This window comes from Suillus subaureus, assembly GCF_016647635.1.
Source record: "Suillus subaureus strain MN1 chromosome Unknown BJ212scaffold_26, whole genome shotgun sequence".
In the NCBI taxonomy this organism is placed as follows: Eukaryota; Fungi; Basidiomycota; class Agaricomycetes; order Boletales; family Suillaceae; genus Suillus; species Suillus subaureus.
Window position 1 is genome coordinate 592235 of NW_024538582.1, and position 17278 is coordinate 609512.

Here is a 17278-nt window from a genome sequence, read left to right on the forward strand (position 1 = left end):
ATACTTATTTCACTATCGCTGCCATCTACAATTCGTTGTTTTACTTTGCCGGAGAACGTGCATCTCAATCACCACTGCATTTACGTTCTCTGTATTGGTTCTCGGAGTTCATTGAACCTATTTCATCTTGAGGCCTGTTCCTCGCTGGGAGCTGGACCGGGTACCAATCATCTACCGTATTCACATATGGAGAGCGTTGGAATACGTACATGGCATCAATCCATTTGTTGATACATTAACGACAAGGGCAAAATAAATTTTCATAATCGAGTGAGCATAAAGCTGTCGAAAGGGTAAGGTCAAGTAGCTTCTACGTCATGCTTGATCATATCAGCCAACCGTTTTGCGACTTCTCGAGAAATACCGCAACGCTTAGTGAGATGAGTGACAAGATCCTTCCTTCTCACACGCGAATTCCCCTGAAGGAATTCCTTCAGCCGACGTGTCCACGACACGAACAGATTATCCCCTCCTGACCAAGCTTGCTTCTGCTCGTTTGCAGTAAATTTCTCAACAAGGTTGCGGATCGTGACGCGCGATTCTTCATAAAGGTCTTTGTGTCTGCCGTCCAATCTATTGGCGGCGGTGATGCACGCATGACCAGCAACCTTTATCTGATAGTTGTCGAAGGTGCCTTTGTTTCTCTCCCACCAATCCTCCATCCTCTTCTCTCTTTCAAGGTTCGTGATCGCAAGGACAATGGGAATCTTCTTATCGCAGAGGAATTCGTGAAAGAGCCTGTAATTTCTCTGCAGCGTAGCAGTAACTCTGCCGGCGCGAACGCAGAATAAAAGTAGATCAATGCCGCCTTGTTTATCCAATTGTTTAATGAGCCGATAGGCGTTCTCGATAAACTCGAGGTACTCTTTGATTCCCAGTTGCGGTGCCTCGAGTCCAACGGTATCAAAGACTTTGTAAGATGTATCGCCGAAGTCGATGTTATACTCCTTCCAGTGCATCGTACAGCGTTGCATGTCAGGAGATGTACGCGCCACTTTCTTTCCCGCTATGAGGTTGATGAGCGAACTTTTTCCTGCTCCAGTATCCCCAAAAAGCACGATATTTTGATGCTTGGACCTTCTAATAAAATTAGACAACTATGGAACGAAGGGCATCTGAAGACTGCACCTTGCACCCATTTTAGGAGGGATAGGGCATTCCCTAATTCTCAGACGCGAGTCCTCAGGGCGTAAGAATGTCTCGGAAGTCTTGTCATCCAAGTTGACGGTTTCTGAACATTGCAGCATACGACGTCGCATGCCAGATGCTGTGGAAGCTACCTCCTCTCCCGACATGAGGTTGACAAGTGAGCTTTTGCCTGCTCCCGATTGCTGCAACAATACGATATTTATATGCTTGATCATACTAGTCAAATTAGACAACTATGATACGAAGAGCATGCGAAGAGTACGCACCTTGCAGCCATTTTGGGAGGGATAGGATATCCTCTGATTCTCAGATGCGGGTCCTCAGGGCGTAAGAACGCCTTGGAAATCTCGCCGTCCAAGCTGGCAGTGTCTGAACATTGCAGCATACGGTGTCGTATGTCAGGACCTGTAGGACTACCTCCTTTCTCAGTCATCAGGTTGACGAGTGACCTTTTGCCTGTTCCCGTCTGCCACAAGAACGCAATAATTTTGTGCTCCTTCCTGGTCAAATTAGACAACTACAATGCGGAGAGCATCTGAAGACCACGTACCTTGCACCAATGTTTGGAGGGACATGGTATCCTCTGATGCTCAGGTACGGATCTTCAAGACGTGGGAACACCTTAGAATTCTTGTCATCCAAGTCGACAGTTTCTGAATATTGAATATGGCGTTGCATATTAGGTGTGAATGCTACCCCCTCTCCCGTCATGAGGTTGATGAGTGACCTTCTGCCTGCTCCTGTCTGCCAAAAGAGCACGGTAAGTTCACGTCTGTTCCTACTGTTCAAGTTAGACAGAGTATGGTACGAAGAGCATTTGAAGATTACGCACCTTGCACCCATTCTAGGAGGGATAAGGCACTCTATCATGCCCAGATGTAAGTCCTCAAGTCGAATGCTTTCGGCGGAAGTCTCGTCGTCTAAGTCGATGGTCTCTGTACACTGCAGCAGACGATATCGCATGTCAGGAGCTGTGTGCACTACCTTCTCTCTCGCTAAGATGTTGACGAGTAAACTTTCGCTCACTCCAGTTCGCCAAGAGAGCATCATAGTTGTATGCTTGTTCCCACTAACAAAATCAAACTGTGGTACAGGGGGCGCCTGAAGACTACACACCTTGCATACATGTTGGGAGGGACAAGAAACGTTGTGATTCCCATATGCAGGTCCTCGAGTCGACGAAATAACACATTACTTGAAATCTTGTTCCTACCAATCAAATTAGACGAACATGGTACCAAAAGAATCTGAAGACTATGCACCTTGTACCTATTTGGGGAGGGATAATAGTGTATCCTCTAATTCTCAAACACGGGTCCACAAGGCGTAAGAACGCCTTGGAAGTTTTGTCATCCAAGTGGACGGTCTCCGACCTTTGTAGCACATGGCGTCGCACGTCAGGAGCTGTGCGTGCTACCACATCTCCCTCCATGAGGTTGACAAGAGAACCATTGCTTGCCACTGTCTTCCCAGCGAGTATGATATCATTGTTCCGACTCATTAATGTCGGTTCTCTGATTCCCAGGTGTGGGTCCTCGAGTGGAATAGTTTCGAACGCCGAGGAAGTCTCGTCATCTGAGTTGTCAATCTCTGAACATTGCAGCATACAGCGTCCTATGTCAGCTACCCCGCCTCCGACTACTAGGTTGCCGCGTGAACCATCGCTTGCCACTGTCTCCCCCACGAGTACGATATCATTGTTCCTACTCATCATTGTTAGCAAAGCATGGCACAAGGAACCTCTGAAGACTACGCACCCATCATCGATGTCGGGAGTGATAGGGTACTCTTTGATTCCAATATGCGGGTCCTCGAGTCGAATGGTATCGATCGCCTCGAATGTCTCGTCATCGGAGTCGACAGTCTCTGAACATTGCAACATGCAGCGTTGCATGTTGGGAGCTGTGGACGCTGCCTCGTCTCCCGCCATGAGGTTGACGTGTAAATCAACGCTTGCGGCCGTCTCCCCAGCGAGTATGATACTTTGATCCTCGTCTCTACTTATCAATGTTGACAAAATACAGCACGAGGAGCATCTGACGAACACGCACCTTGCACCCATTTCGGGAGGGATCGAGTGCTCTTTTATTTCCAGATGCGGGTCCTCGAGTCGAATGGTTTCGAATGCCTTTGAAATCTCGTCATCCATGTCGACAGTCTCTATATACTGCAGTGTACAGAGTCGCAAGTCAGGAGCTGTGGGTGCCACCTCCCCTACCACCACGTGATTAACGAGTGAACCAGCGCTTGCCGCCGTCTCCCAAGCGAGTACGATATCTTTATGCTTTTTCCTGCTCATCGATGTTGGCAAAATATGTGCACGAGTATCCCAAAACTACGTACCTTGTGGTCATCGTTGATATCTGCTGGATAGTACCGTGTAGCCATCGACCGACATTTAACTGTGGAGTTTGAACCCTTTCTGACGAGCGATACTGCTCGATAAGTTGACAGACGGCATGGTACGACTGTTTGTGGCGCCGCTTGAGCTTATCCTCTGCATACTTGTCGATAGTCGCCGTAGTGACACATGCGTGACCAGCAAAGGTCATCCCGAAGTCTGAGATGGTTCGCTCATTGTCCCTCCACCATTCTTCCATTTCTGGTCCTTTGTCTTCTAAACTTGTGGCGACAAGAACGATTGGAGCTTTCTCCCTTACTTCGGAGCGGACTAGATCGTAGTTGCAGGCAGAGCGCCTTCGTCGCTCTCACACCCCGCACGCAGTACATGAGGAGATGAATATCAGTTTGCTTCATGAGATCTCGAAGGAGCTTCTTCAAAATTCTTCGAGCGTCCTTATCGGGGACTTTTCCTTCAGGACCCTCACCAAGACCTGTAATCCAGTTCAGTAACACACACCAAAGAGCGGCTAACTGCACTAACCGACTGGTATCGAAAAGCTTTACCTTCAAGGTCTCGTTCTGAATTGAAACGTCATACACATTGGTTCCAGTTGTACATCCCATAGAGTCGCAGGATGTCAGTGCCGCTTGCGTCCCAGCGACCAAATTGATCAAGGAGCTTTTACCAGCACCCGTTTCTCCGAAAATGACAACATTGCATCTTTCTGTGTGGTGCGAAGCTGCGCTCTGACTTTGGGTGTATAGCTAACTTCGGGTTAACTTTATGCTGAGGAAGGGCAAAACGCGACTCACAGCAGGTAGTCTTCCACCACAAAACGACGACATTTCAAAGATGACTCGACTGCGGACAATATTCAGTGGGAGGAGGGATCTTGACTTGCGTGTTCGGCGTTTTTCATGCACCAGTAATATCCCCAGTTCGTTAGAACAGATGTCGATACGGTTCAAGCGCTAGATATGAAAATCCCCACAACGCATGGATGCAACGTGTTCCATGCGACACTGTGTGGCGTAACAACCATCCTGCGTATACATCACTGGACCTTGCGGCACTCCTGCAGCAGTATTGGATGATTGAATCGACTGTTACGCTACTCCAGGATACGATCGGTGGCACAGTACTGGCTATAGGGAGTATATTTAGCGACACATTGCAGGCGGATTATGGAGGCAATTCATTATATAGAATCTAGATAAGACGAGTGCTGCATGCCGGGACGAAGCGCTAGCGCTGACAACAAAGCGGTGCTGGGACTTCAAAATGGTGAGCCAGACTAATCTATATGATAAGTGATTCTACCTTGAATAGGCCTATCACTGCATTGCATTGATCAATCGACTCGAACGGGCTGGCACTACCCGCAGTGACTCCCGGTGGGCAAGCACCGGCGCTTCAAGTGCTATCGCTGCTCTTCATCGCAATCTGACAAAATGATGATGATCGTTGTTCTACTGAGAGAGAAGGCGGCAGTTACCGCATCTACGTTTGTTCAATTGTTGTATGATTGGTTCTCAGAACCGAATCTAAGAACCCGATGCCATTCTCGAGCGGCGCCACGGACTCACCAGAAGCTGCTATCCGTTCCCGTCCTACTTACATGATTCAGAAGGAACAGTTATAATGATTGTTTTCATTGCACGAAGACCAGTTCCCCACCATTATTACTCGAATATTAATTATTCATCATGATTGCCATCCGTCAATTTGCCATTCCAGATCAGTCTTGTTGAAACAGTATAGATATTCATAAAACTTTCACCTGTTTGTAAGCCAATCATAAATCAACGAGAGAATACGAGGGAGTAAGCACATGAATACTAAGAGGCGAACTGGTAAATATTAACGATGAGAGAAAACGAGTAAAAAGATGGTCAGGAACAAATAGCAATAGACAAGGAATGCATATCGTTTAATAAACCAAAATGTCTCTTACATATATACAAGAGCCACGAAGGAAATGCCGCGCTACCCTGGAACGTTATTGGCGGTTTTACCACCTCCATCTGAACTGGCATCTTTGCTGCTGAGGTCTCCGCTGCGGGTGGTACGCTCAGTGTCCTTAGGCCCGCTGGATGGCGAAGTAGTCGATATCCAGAGCATCTTCACTGTTATCTTTGAGAAGTGCAGCGCTGCCCGCGATAATTGAGGCTGACACTGAAGTGACAGTTGCCTCGCTTCCCGAAGAATCCCTACGAGGAGGGATACCACGTGACTTGGTGGACCGGCGTTCGGGCCGTTTCTCTTCCGGAGGGTCATCAGGTGCAGGGGAAAGAGCAGAATTATCAACAGAGTAGGGAGGAGAAGGTTCTCCGGTGGTAGGAGTGCGTGCCGTAGCATTGGCAGCGGAGTTCCTTGGGTTGCGGGAGCGCTTGGCAGGATATGTCGCATCACCGTCATCAACTTCTCTGCGCTTTCTTTTGTTTCCGCTTCCAGCAGGGCGCCTCCTGCGGGAACTAGGTTTTTCCTTGAGTTCTGGCTCGGGAGCAGGGGTGACATCGATGAAGGGGACAGGGGAGGGAGCTGGCTCATTTGCGTCGCGTACTTTGGGTGCGGGCCGACGCGCGCGATTTGAAGATCGACGCGTGGGATCATCCATTATTACTGCCGGCGCGGGGAGCCCGAACGCAGTTGGATCCAAATCGGGGAGAGATAGGGCAAGACGACCAAGAGGATGATAAAGTGGTAGTGAAGGGCCTATCATCCATCTCTTATGTCTCTTAGAATGACTGAACTGGTGGATTGTCCAATGCTGAAGCGATTGAGGGGAGGGAGAATGGCTTGACGAAGATGCATGAGAGCCAACTGGTGGCACCTCTAGATGGAGAGCAGTTGTCCCTGTGGTGGGGGAGCGATACGTGATTTGTGGCTTCCAGCGGATCGAAGCCATGGATGGTGTCAATTCGTGACGGGATGGTTTGCGACAGCTAGTAGCTGGCGAATAATCGGAATCCTCAGAATCTGCAGAAAACGATAGGAGAGAAGAAGGCTCACGAAAGTAAAACACTGTTATGGTTGCATGCCACGATGAGTGTGTGTTGAATGTTCTGATGATGTGCGCGAGCGCCAAATTGCACAATGATCCGGGGCGTAGTAGTAGATATCGTTGATGAGCTATCTGATTATTGATAACGGAGAGGACTGAATTGGCACGCGGAAATAGGTCACTGGACGCTGCACGATGCGTTACTCTTAGTTGCGCGGAGAGTTATCAAAACTAGTAGAGCACGACTTAGCTAACGTCCGGAGTCGATGCTGTCACAGCAGCTGACCGGCACAGTTTATTTGCCGGATTATGTAATAATGACCGGACTTCATGTGTACTGCGTACTCCTGCCTTACCGACTCTTCGGAGCTTCACGAATCCAGTCGATGCACATACCTCAGAGACCCTTCTTGCTATCATGAGTTGTAGGCAGCAATGCACCGAAATGAGCAAAGAATCAGACTCTTAGTATGAAATGTAACAACGCTCGAGCACATAACAGTACAATACAGCAGCAACAACACAGCCAATCACAGACAGGAGGTAAAGAATATCTACATGGTAAAGTCCAAAAACGAACATACGCCGCTGACGCCTCACAGTGATCAAATACTATTGCTGAAGGTCATGAGTCTCCGGCGAATGTTCAATAGGCGTTCTTTTCTTGTCGAGAGCATTAGGCGCTTCTGAGCGATGGAAGCATCTTCGCTAACTAACTCTTCATACGCTCAGAGAAGTTGGGCCCAGATGTCGTATCAGCTCAGCAAGCTCGTGAGAAGGCTCTGTAGAAAGTTGTTTTGCCAGGGCATGATGGAGAGCATGCTCGATCGTGAAAGGAATATGGTCAATGATGCGCTGCTCGAGGTGATAAGCGCGTTGAAACGGAGATGATGAGTGAGACTCGCCTTGTAGGCAACGTGATAATAGGCTCGAACGTCAGCCATCACAACCAGCTCTTCCTCAAATGAGTCGGGAGGTAACAACCGTGCAAGATCTGAAACTCGAAGACCCGCATACCCCGCTTCTGCAAGAGCCCTCAAAGCTTTGGCCTCGGGAGTCTCCAACTTGGGACCATTAGGCTTCCCAGGACTCTTGACAAGACCAGTCATAGAAGACCCATTGTACATAAATTCCTTGAACGGAGGTGGGGAATCGATATCAGGACTTGGGGAAGTTGAACGATTGGGGATATTGGTCAAACGGGGTTTCGATACCATGGGTTCCACGACCTCCTCAATGTGACGGATGGGAGCCCTGTACATAGAAGGTCTACTTCGAACTCTCTTATAATGACCCAACCATTTTTCACGGAGTGTTTGAAGATAGTGCGTGTTCTGAGTATAGTGCGGAGTAGTGGTTTCCAGATCCAAGGCTGTTTTGACAGCGCCTCGGGCACGCGCCTTGCAGATGTCAACTTGGATTCGAATCAAATTGCTAATTTCAAAGACAACTTGAGCCCGGGCAATGATAGTGAGGAGTCAACGCTTACCCAAAGTATTCCTCAAGAACTTTGAAGCGTCCAAAATGGGTGCTTATGAGTGCGTCGATGACTTGATCAAGTACATTATTGACACCAACAAGACAGCGCTCAGACGGAGTAACCCAAAGTTTGGTGAATTGAGCAATGAGGTTTGCCTTTGCCTGATATGGCACGTTGTTCGGAAGCTCCCATCCAATTGCCCTTGATGAATGGTTAAGCTTGCCGCCCAACTGCAACAAAATACGAAAACAAACTCTTGGATGGCCTTGCGGATATCATATATGCCCATCATTTTCACGCCTGGGTCTCGCTCAGTAAGAGTCATATTCTCTTCAGTATCGTCCAGTGGAACATAGTCTTCCGGATCATTGAAAGGCCTAAAGTCAGGAGCGGTGCCGCGTATATCCCTCTTGAAAATAGCATAGAGAGCACGATTCCGCTGCGCAAGACGTTTATCTTCGTGACTACCATTCGCAAAGCTCTTGAAGTCATCGCAGAACGCATTCATTCGTCCCAAAACCTCAATTTGTGGGTCGTTTTCAAGTGGTGGGGGCAGTTCATCGAAGTCCTTGGTACATTTGGCGAGGAGCGCGTCGACATCTTCTCTGAGACGCGGCAAACTATAAACAATGTAAATGCTTTATAGCGAATCAGCTAGAACAAGGTCAACGCACGCTTCCTCGATCAATCGAATGAGCAGTTGGCTTATATCGGAGACAAAGCCCGGAATTCCGAACCGACGACGGTCGATCACATCTTTCCAGGGCGACGTCGTGTCGAAATATTCAGCAGCACGCCTTTGCGATTCAGCACGAGACAGGCGTTGTGCACGTTCGGCATCATCGGGAAGACGCACACAGTAAAAACCATGTCTTAGTGTGTGCTCCTCCGAACGACCTTCAATGATTTCTATCCATTTGCGACGCTGGTTGATAGCTCCAGTACCGAGCGTGTCGGGCTTCGTAAGTACGCCTGAAGAACTTTAAGTCATTTATTCATCCTGCAGTATGGATGACTTACCAATTGTTCGCTTTCCATTGGGGTCTGCGGCCCTGGCAAGACTCATGGATTGTTGATTTTCCATATCATCTGGCATTGCGCCCATCAATCCAGTAGAAATAACTTTGCAGTTCATGCACGTACCACTCATGGGATCGTAGTCAATATGATAGTGTTTTTTTTCTCGATATAATATTCTGCCAAACATTTCACCAAGGCGACGACTTCGGCTTCTTCGTTTTGTATTAGACCTTCATTGCCCATCAGATACGTCGTCTCAATCCAGATGAGCATCTACTCACCAGGTAGGTCATAGAATGACAGGTCAGTCGCATCGGGATCTTCAATCGAGACGCACACCACGTTGCGGGAGAACTTTAATGTATTTTTTATGTTCCTGAGTTCTTCGATGGTCTTTGTGTGGAAAGTCGAAGAAGGAACGTTTGGGTTCAAAATGGCTGCCTGAGCACGACGCAGCCAAACTTCGAATTCACTTCTATCAGTGATCGTTCGGCCAAATTGCACATTAGTAGGCTTTTGGAGGTCTAGGCCATTACTATCGAAACCGAAACGTAGAGTGATAGTGCAGGACCACGATGTGGCATGACTAGACATGTTACATTCCATAGGGCATCTGTAAATAGTAGTATGAGCATACCCCCAATAGCTAGTAGTTATTAGGGTCACCTTGTACACGTTCCGCTATCTCTCGGGACATTGATCTTTATCATAAAGAAAAAAATGAATCAAGGGATAAAATAACAAGCTATCTGCCGACGTACCCCACTGACGGCCTCGACGAGTGAACTTTTGCCCGCTGAAATTTCAGTTGAGTATAGCTGTGGGTGCAAAGGGAGGTGACCACAAACCGGATTGGCCACCAATTACGACTACGGATGGTAATGCGATCAACGAGTCAGCACTGCAAGAGATAGCGTGAGCGATCCGCAGGTACAGTCAGATCCATAATCATTCACCCCATGGATCGGAGGTCAACCATCATCTCCATAAGCTCCCTGCGCCTGCGGGCATAGTCGGAAGATGATATGTCCACTTCCTCCCATGGCTCCGGAGGGCTCGCGGAACCAGAGAGGGAAGGGAGAGACGTCACGGTTACATCAATAGAGGGCTCGATCGAGGGCTCCGTTGAGGCTGCTTGTTTGCGTCGATTGCGAAGTAAATCCATGGTAGATTGGATGCTAGAGGCGTATTGGACACAACCTCAGAATGACCTCTGTTTTTATGCGCCGGCTTTCGCTTCAAAGGCTTCTTGGACGCGTGTGTCAACGTACAGTGCATCACGACCGCAGCTTGAAGTCGTAATCCACGGCATGATGAGAGGAGAAAACGCCTTCAGATGTCCGCATACACAGCTGTTAGCGACACGTTGTTGTGTATCGCGGGCGATTCCTACGCAAAGTAATATGTCACAACCAATCACAGAAGATCTGCGATGACCTTTTCAGCAAATCTTTTTGTTCTGGCGTTATTAGATTTCATACCAGAGCCTGTCCACACGCGCAAGTACGTGTACAGAATCACCAGAAGATGGACACGTGCAGGAGATAAAGCTGTTATCACATACACGAGTCATTGTATGACTCAATCATGATGGGCTTTGGTACTTAGATCCATTAAGATACTCAGACAGTCACGGATGCCTCAGAAAAATATGTTTTTGGGAAACAGCTGTGCTGTGAACAGGGAAAAAGCGCATGCTGTGTCGCAGGAGGTTGGCTTCGAAAGTGAGCTAGAGAGTCGAGAATTGAGATGGCATGTTGGCTACCTTAACTCGTTACACTGTCACACGTCCAAAGTGACTGTCACACTGAGCCAGCATTGTAAAAGTGATATTAATTTCGAAGGGTCCATCGTTTTTGTACTGAGGATTCACTGTGTACTGCAAGCTTACCGTGACGAGAAATCAATCTCTTCCTTCATTGGCAACTTCAATAGCATTAGTGAAAAACGACCACCAAACGATTCTGAGGTGTCACATGTCACACCTGTCTTTGGAGTTAAGGTTCAGTTTGTCACACGCAGATTACGCCGAAGTAAGTCCATATCTCTACGTACAGTACCACGCCCCCTGATCTTCCCACAAAAAAGCCAATTTCTGAGTAGAATCGCGAGGAACTACGATATATCGTCGTTTCGTTGATACCTGCAGGGCCCTAATTTTTGTGAGGGGCCTGCGAACAATGGTCTAAAATGAGTTTGCAAACGTCTTCGTAGGACTGTGCACGACGTTGTCGTAAATCCTGGGATTCCGCGCGTCCACCAGGCAGAGTGGTGACACAAGCATATCCAGGGAAATGCATCCCATATTTCGCAAGCTGGTCCTTGTTCTGATTCCACCACTCTGTCATCACTGGACGCCAGTCTTCCAGGCACGTCGCCACGATAACGATGGGCACTTTGCTGTCACCGATGGCTGATGAGAAGGTCTGGTAGTTGGTTCGCAGAGCTTTTGCGGCTCGCGTTCCGCGCACGCAATACATAAGGAGATGGACACCATCTGCCCTGTTCAGGCCACTGAGGAATAGAGCCAACCTCCTTGTAGCTGCAGCCGCAGGAACTCTGCCCTCGGAGCCCTCGTTTAACCCTAACGACATGGTTATCGATCTGCTCTGTCCCCAAACCTCAGTGAAAGAACGCCTACCTGCCGTATCCCACAGCCTGAAGCATTGCCCGCTGATCGTCACATCATATGCAGCATGTGTAACAGTACATGACAGGGCGTCAGGAGATGTTTCCGCTACGTCACGGCCCATAATGAGGTTTATGAGTGAGCTTTTGCCCACTCCACTGTCCCCCCAGAGCACTACGTTACGCGGTCGACCTTCATATCCCTATAGAGGTATCAACCATCTGTTGACCGATTTCACAGTGCACGAACCTGTTGTGGACTTGTATTTCTTACATCCGAAGGGACTGGCGGGTTACCGTAATTCTCAATCGTCGTTTGCGGTAGGTTTTCGCCTCTGATCTGCTGCGCCACCTGATGAGCCACTTCTTTGGTCATCCCGCATCGTTTTGTTAGAACTCCAATGATATCTGTCTTCTTGGGACGCCCAGCGACATATTCCACGAGTTTGCTGATGGATGAAGCAAGCCATCCTTGCCCGCCAGTCCACCCTTCCATGAAATCGTTACAGTGAGCTTCAATCACTCCACGGAGTATGCCACGCGACTCCTGATACTTGTCTCTATGCCTCCCGTCGAGTAGATTCGCCGCAGTTATGCATGCATGTCCCACGGACCTAATGCCGTATTTCTCCAAGTGGCCCACATTCCGCGTGTACCAATCTTCCATATTTATCTCTCTTTCGAGGTTTGTGACGACCAGCACGAGCGGGACTTTTTCCTCGCAGAGAAATTCAAAGAACAACCTATAGTTGCTCTGCATGGTTGCTGTCACTCTACCTCCGCGGACACAGAAGAGCAAGAGGTTAACACCTCCACGTTCTTTCAAGGTGTTGATGAGGCTATATGCGTTTGAAATTGCAGTGAGATAGTCTCCGGTTTGTAGACGGGGTTCCTCGAGGCCGACCGTATCAAACACCTTGTATCGAGTCCCATTTTCGAAGGTTATTGGATACTCCGTCCAATGCAGAGTACAAGCGGTGAGAGTCGAGCGATATGTGCGCAATCTGTCGGCCGGACATCAGGTTGATGGCAGAACTTTTGCCCGCTCCTGTTTCTCCAAAGATCACGATATTCGCCATATTATATTAGACTATAGGAACGTCTCTGTAGTCAGTGATATTCGATCCTTGGACATAGCGGTATCCACACCTGAGTGCTATGTCGATTCCACGCTGTGTGATGAGCGAGATATTTGACAAACGGGTATATATATGCGAAACATAGTGGAATCGATGATGGTCCATCTTTGCACTACACTTGAGATCTAGATTGCGGCGAACTGCGAGGTTCAGACGAATATGTCAATGCTCACCACGTTTTGAGATCGAGGGCTCAGGTGTTTGCTAGATCTTGCAATCTAATGCCCTGGCCCTAGTCGTGACAAGGGTTGCAGCACCTTGACCCCGACTGAAAGTGCGAGCCAATTACTTAAACATCCGGCGGTTGTATCCACCAATTCAACAGTCCCTCTAGTTCATAACTACCTTGGCTCGCACGGTGTATACCACGTCACCCACAACGACCACCTGAGTTGACGAGGCCAGCGCATCATAAGCTTTGTGGCAACAGCCGACCCAGATATTAAATAAAATGTGAACGAAAGAAGGAATGTCTTCAAGGGTACATAACCAGCTACTTTTGGAGGAAATCACGCGAAGTCAGTAAAGAGAGGATCGGAGACTTCTTTGGTTTAAGCAGATTCTTACTCACCTCAATCCAACACATCCGATAGCTCCTGTTAAGCTTCCTCAATTTTGGTCGCTTGCTTTGCGGATCGCGCAATCTCGGCGCAAGACACGCTTCTCTGATGAACGCGAAGGACATTATTGTGGACCTCAACTTTGCATGAAGGAATTATATGCATACTAAATCATATCCTACAAGACTGTGAGGATAAGATAATCTTGCCCTGGGACGAATCACTGTGCGAATACAGGACATTGGGGTGAGACAGCGGACTTAATCAGCCACGACATTTGCGTCGATTTTGCGAGTGGGAGTGAAACATGGGGTCTACATCGTCGTAGAATTTCCCGCTATGCGCAAGAGAGATATTTTCGAAGGCCGGGTGAAAAATGATGAGCGCAACAATGTGGCCTCCTTTTGTACTGATAACACGGATGATAGTCAGTCCGCTCTCGAAGTATGTGAACTTTGTGTGCATCGGAAATGAAAGACGTGGATCACGTGGATCAGTGCATGTGCCACTGGGCCAAGTTCTATGATCTATCGGACTGGGCCAGGTGCGTCTACCTAAGGTACTGGAAAGACGGAGCGTTTGATCCTGAGGAAGCAATATATGTATTATTATCAGTGTATGCGGACATCGAGAAAAGCGGACGGACCTTTGGATAACATATTTATGAAGATCACCAACTCTGAACAAACCCGCGAGACAGTAGCCGGGAATATCACTACCTGAAAGGCTGGGCTTTTCAAGAGGTTTGGAAGAATTTTCCCTGAAGTTCGTGGCCAAAATCTCAATGATAAGTGTGCTGGCAAATCTCGCACCTCTTACCTCAAGCTACCACCGCGACATACATACATACTTGCCTTCTCTTCCACTTCGTGATAAAATCAGTCCAATCGATATTGACCCTGGTCCCTACTTGTTCCGGCGGTTTCAGGCGGTGTCCCGTCGTACGTATCGCCCGGAGTGAACCGGAGCATTGAACTATTGGGGGCGTACTCCAAGGAGGTTAGATGATTGGTGCTGAACAAGTTGCCAAGCGGGAAATGATGTTTATCACTAGAAACCAGACTAAACGAGGCACAAAAGAGGTAGAAAATCGAGGACCGAAAGGGGCTCTAATTAGTAGAGTCGCCATCGGGAGATTATGGGATGTTCCGGCAATGGCTCGTCGTTGGTATAAAGCCCTCCAAAAACTCGGGTTTCGCATACCGTTTCAACCGCCATCTTCTTATTCGCGATCATTATTGTGATTCACATCGTAGAGTAAGTGCTCGTCACTGTTGCCGTTAATGCTAGCCGCATAAGTCATCGCATGCGGGGTACCCAAACAGGCGGGCTCCGGGCTTCGCCACCACGGATCTTGCACGGATCATCATCATCATCATTATGATTGTTTTATTGTCTTGACTTTACACCTTTTAAAATATTTATTGACCAACTAGTTCAGCAGACTCCTTCGTATTCATTCACCACAATGGTTCATCCTCACCAGACACCCTACGTTACACCTCACATCTTGCACAAAAATTATGCTCAAGCTTTTGACAATGAATTCCATAGTAACCGTCAGTGCTCCCCAATTTTATATCTCCTATCTACTAAATGTTTCAAACAGTCATCGGCCGCGACCTCGAGTATTTCTCGCAGGCAGGGTTTGACATGGACAGGATCCAACTAAAGCGCAACGCACCTGTTGCCCAGCTTTACGAAGATGCTATCCGCAATGAAGGCGCAATTATCTCCTCCTCTGGCGCCCTCATCAACTTTTCTGGTAAGAAGACTGGTAGAAGTCCTAAAGACAAGCGAATCGTCTATGAGGAGACAAGTAAGGATGATATATGGTGGGGCTCTGTGAATATCAAGATGGATGAGCGTGAGTTTACTCCGTTGCACATCGGTCCTGTGTCTCAGCAATTGTTTCTAGACACATTTGAGATCAACCGTGAGCGTGCTATCGACTATTTGAATACACGCGACAATGTCTACGTCTTCGATGGTTTTGCTGGTGTAAGTCCCGTGTTCCAACTGCATTAGCTTGCAGCACTCACTGTTTTTAGTGGGATCCCAAATACCGTATCAAGGTCCGGGTCATTTGTGCCCGTGCATATCATGCTCTCTTTATGGTATGTAACCACAATCAAATGTATTTCCTTTCCTGACAACCTGGTAGAACAACATGTTGATCCGCCCGACCGAAGAAGAGCTCGCAAGTTTTGGCGAGCCCGATTTCATTATCTACAATGCTGGTCAATTCCCTGCAAATCGCTTTACCAAGGGCATGTCCTCCACCACGTCGGTGGAAATCAACTTCAAGCGCATGGAAATGGTTATCCTCGGCACTGAGTACGCCGGCGAGATGAAGAAAGGAGTCTTTTCCGTCATGCACTATCTTCAACCTGTGAAGTTTGGTCAGCTCTCCCTCCACTCGTCTGCCAATGTCGGGATGGAGAAGGGTGATGTTACCCTATTCTTCGGTCTTTCTGGAACTGGAAAAACTACACTCTCCGCCGATCCAAACCGCCTTCTCATCGGTGATGATGAACATGTGTGGTCGGACACTGGAGTGTTCAACATCGAGGGAGGATGCTATGCCAAGTGCATCAACCTCTCGAGCGAGAAAGAGCCGGAGATATTCAACGCCATTCGTTTCGGCTCTATTCTGGAGAACGTCGTATACAACCCTTTATCGCGCATGCCGGATTATGATGATGTTGGCATCACGGAGAACACACGCTGCGCATACCCAATTGAATACATTCCAAACGCCAAGATCCCATGTATGGTGGACAGACAACCGAGCAACATCATCATGTTGACATGCGACGCGTTCGGTGTTCTTCCCCCTGTAAGTAAACTTTCCCCAGATCAAGCAAGCTACCATTTCCTTGCTGGTTACACCTCGTAAGTGCATTTTTGTTCCTTTCGGCACCACTCGTTAAATCGCGCTCGAAGGAAAACGCCTGGCACGGAGGATGGTGTCCTCGAGCCTATCCCAACATTCTCGACCTGCTATAGCGCACCTTTCATCGTGTTACACGTGAGTTTTCATCTCCTCCTAAGGATTCCTGAGCTAAGCCTTGCTGGATCAGCCTGGACGCTATGCAGAAATGCTAGCAGAGCGCATGTCCAAACACAACGTGTCCTGCTGGTTAATCAACACCGGCTGGACAGGTGGCAAATTCGGTACGGGCAAGCGTTGCCCACTTAAGTACACCCGCCGCATTGTCGATGCCGTACACTCCGGGGAGCTTCTCGATAGCGAGTATGAGACCTTTGGCGGCTTTGGGCTCCAGATTCCTACCGCGGTAGAGGGTGTTCCACGCGAAGTGCTCAACCCGCGTCTCGCCTGGGCAGATAAGGAGGCTTTTGAACGTGAGGTTCGCAAGCTCGCGGGCATGTTCCAAAAGGCGTTCAAGTTGTACGAAAGCGATGTGCAAGAAAGCGTGAGGTTGGCAGGTCCGCGGGTGGATTAGAGACTTAGAGTTGCTTTTCTCTCCTTATTTATAATTTCCACAACATATAATCTTGTGATGACCTCGGATCGGCGTCCACCCGCACGTGTCAAGGCGCAAACTTGAAACCCACTGCTCCGGTGCGCCTGCCGGAGCGCTGAGGGCCGATTGCTATGTTTTTGCTTTTAGAAGACCTGTGCAGCAGTGCTCCATCTCTTACAACTTGTTGCTGAGTCTCCCACTCTCAAAAATTTAAGGAAATTGAACGAATTCAGGGTTTGATATGGGCCGACTCGAAACTTAATATGCAATGACCACTCAAAAGGCTGAATCGCTCGCTATCTGAACTAATCATCATATATATTCGTAACCGTAGACCTTTGAAAAATTATGTTAGTTGACTCTCGCTATATACCCCCACACGCGATTGAGAAGGTCTCGGACCACCGAACTACGAGGCTCTCCAGAACGAGACAGCTCCCAAATCAACTTTTGGAGTGCTTCTTGA

General features: G+C 48.3%; 7 protein-coding genes across 7 annotated transcripts; 1 reads left to right on the plus strand and 6 right to left on the minus strand.

Moving 5' to 3' along the window:
* Positions 1–244: 244 nt before the first annotated feature.
* BJ212DRAFT_460389 (uncharacterized protein) lies at positions 245–2474 on the minus strand. Its single transcript, XM_041343267.1, has 7 exons — positions 2412–2474; positions 2266–2351; positions 1982–2218; positions 1700–1927; positions 1416–1649; positions 1129–1365; positions 245–1080 (listed from the first exon to the last, which is right to left on the minus strand). Exons 2-7 carry the CDS (start codon positions 2307–2309, stop codon positions 300–302), a joined length of 1761 nt encoding a protein of 586 aa, XP_041190759.1. The 5' UTR covers positions 2310–2351; positions 2412–2474; the 3' UTR covers positions 245–299.
* BJ212DRAFT_460427 (uncharacterized protein) lies at positions 2031–3563 on the minus strand. Its single transcript, XM_041343268.1, has 4 exons — positions 3201–3563; positions 2907–3146; positions 2266–2852; positions 2031–2218 (listed from the first exon to the last, which is right to left on the minus strand). The coding sequence occupies exons 1-3, from the start codon at positions 3446–3448 to the stop codon at positions 2366–2368; spliced, it is 975 nt and encodes a 324-aa protein (XP_041190760.1). The 5' UTR covers positions 3449–3563; the 3' UTR covers positions 2031–2218; positions 2266–2365.
* Positions 3564–5573: 2010 nt separating this feature from the next.
* On the minus strand, positions 5574–6401 carry BJ212DRAFT_1301575 (uncharacterized protein; the record flags this gene model as incomplete). Its single annotated transcript, XM_041333146.1, has 1 exon — positions 5574–6401. One exon carries the CDS (start codon positions 6399–6401, stop codon positions 5574–5576), a length of 828 nt encoding a protein of 275 aa, XP_041190761.1.
* An 851-nt stretch (positions 6402–7252) lies between these two features.
* BJ212DRAFT_1301576 (P-loop containing nucleoside triphosphate hydrolase protein) lies at positions 7253–10162 on the minus strand (the record flags this gene model as incomplete). The annotated part of the gene is made up of 10 exons (XM_041333147.1): positions 7253–7931; positions 7987–8178; positions 8232–8597; positions 8652–8949; positions 8998–9066; positions 9279–9610; positions 9664–9698; positions 9759–9793; positions 9846–9898; positions 9954–10162. 10 exons carry the CDS (start codon positions 10160–10162, stop codon positions 7253–7255), a joined length of 2268 nt encoding a protein of 755 aa, XP_041190762.1.
* A 988-nt stretch (positions 10163–11150) lies between these two features.
* Positions 11151–11810, minus strand: BJ212DRAFT_1276801 (P-loop containing nucleoside triphosphate hydrolase protein; the record flags this gene model as incomplete). The annotated part of the gene is made up of 2 exons (XM_041331307.1): positions 11151–11581; positions 11639–11810. Coding segments are annotated over 2 exons (603 nt in total), but the record flags the coding sequence as incomplete, so codon positions are not given.
* Positions 11811–11903: 93 nt separating this feature from the next.
* BJ212DRAFT_461188 (uncharacterized protein) lies at positions 11904–12793 on the minus strand (the record flags this gene model as incomplete). Its single annotated transcript, XM_041343270.1, has 2 exons — positions 12775–12793; positions 11904–12715 (listed from the first exon to the last, which is right to left on the minus strand). A coding segment is annotated over exon 2 (482 nt), but the record flags the coding sequence as incomplete, so codon positions are not given.
* Positions 12794–14522: 1729 nt separating this feature from the next.
* Positions 14523–17102, plus strand: BJ212DRAFT_1370902 (ATP-utilizing phosphoenolpyruvate carboxykinase). Its single transcript, XM_041336269.1, has 8 exons — positions 14523–14581; positions 14766–14883; positions 14934–15191; positions 15243–15325; positions 15376–15441; positions 15489–16219; positions 16271–16355; positions 16408–17102. Exons 2-8 carry the CDS (start codon positions 14793–14795, stop codon positions 16789–16791), a joined length of 1698 nt encoding a protein of 565 aa, XP_041190765.1. The 5' UTR covers positions 14523–14581; positions 14766–14792; the 3' UTR covers positions 16792–17102.
* Positions 17103–17278: the final 176 nt, after the last annotated feature.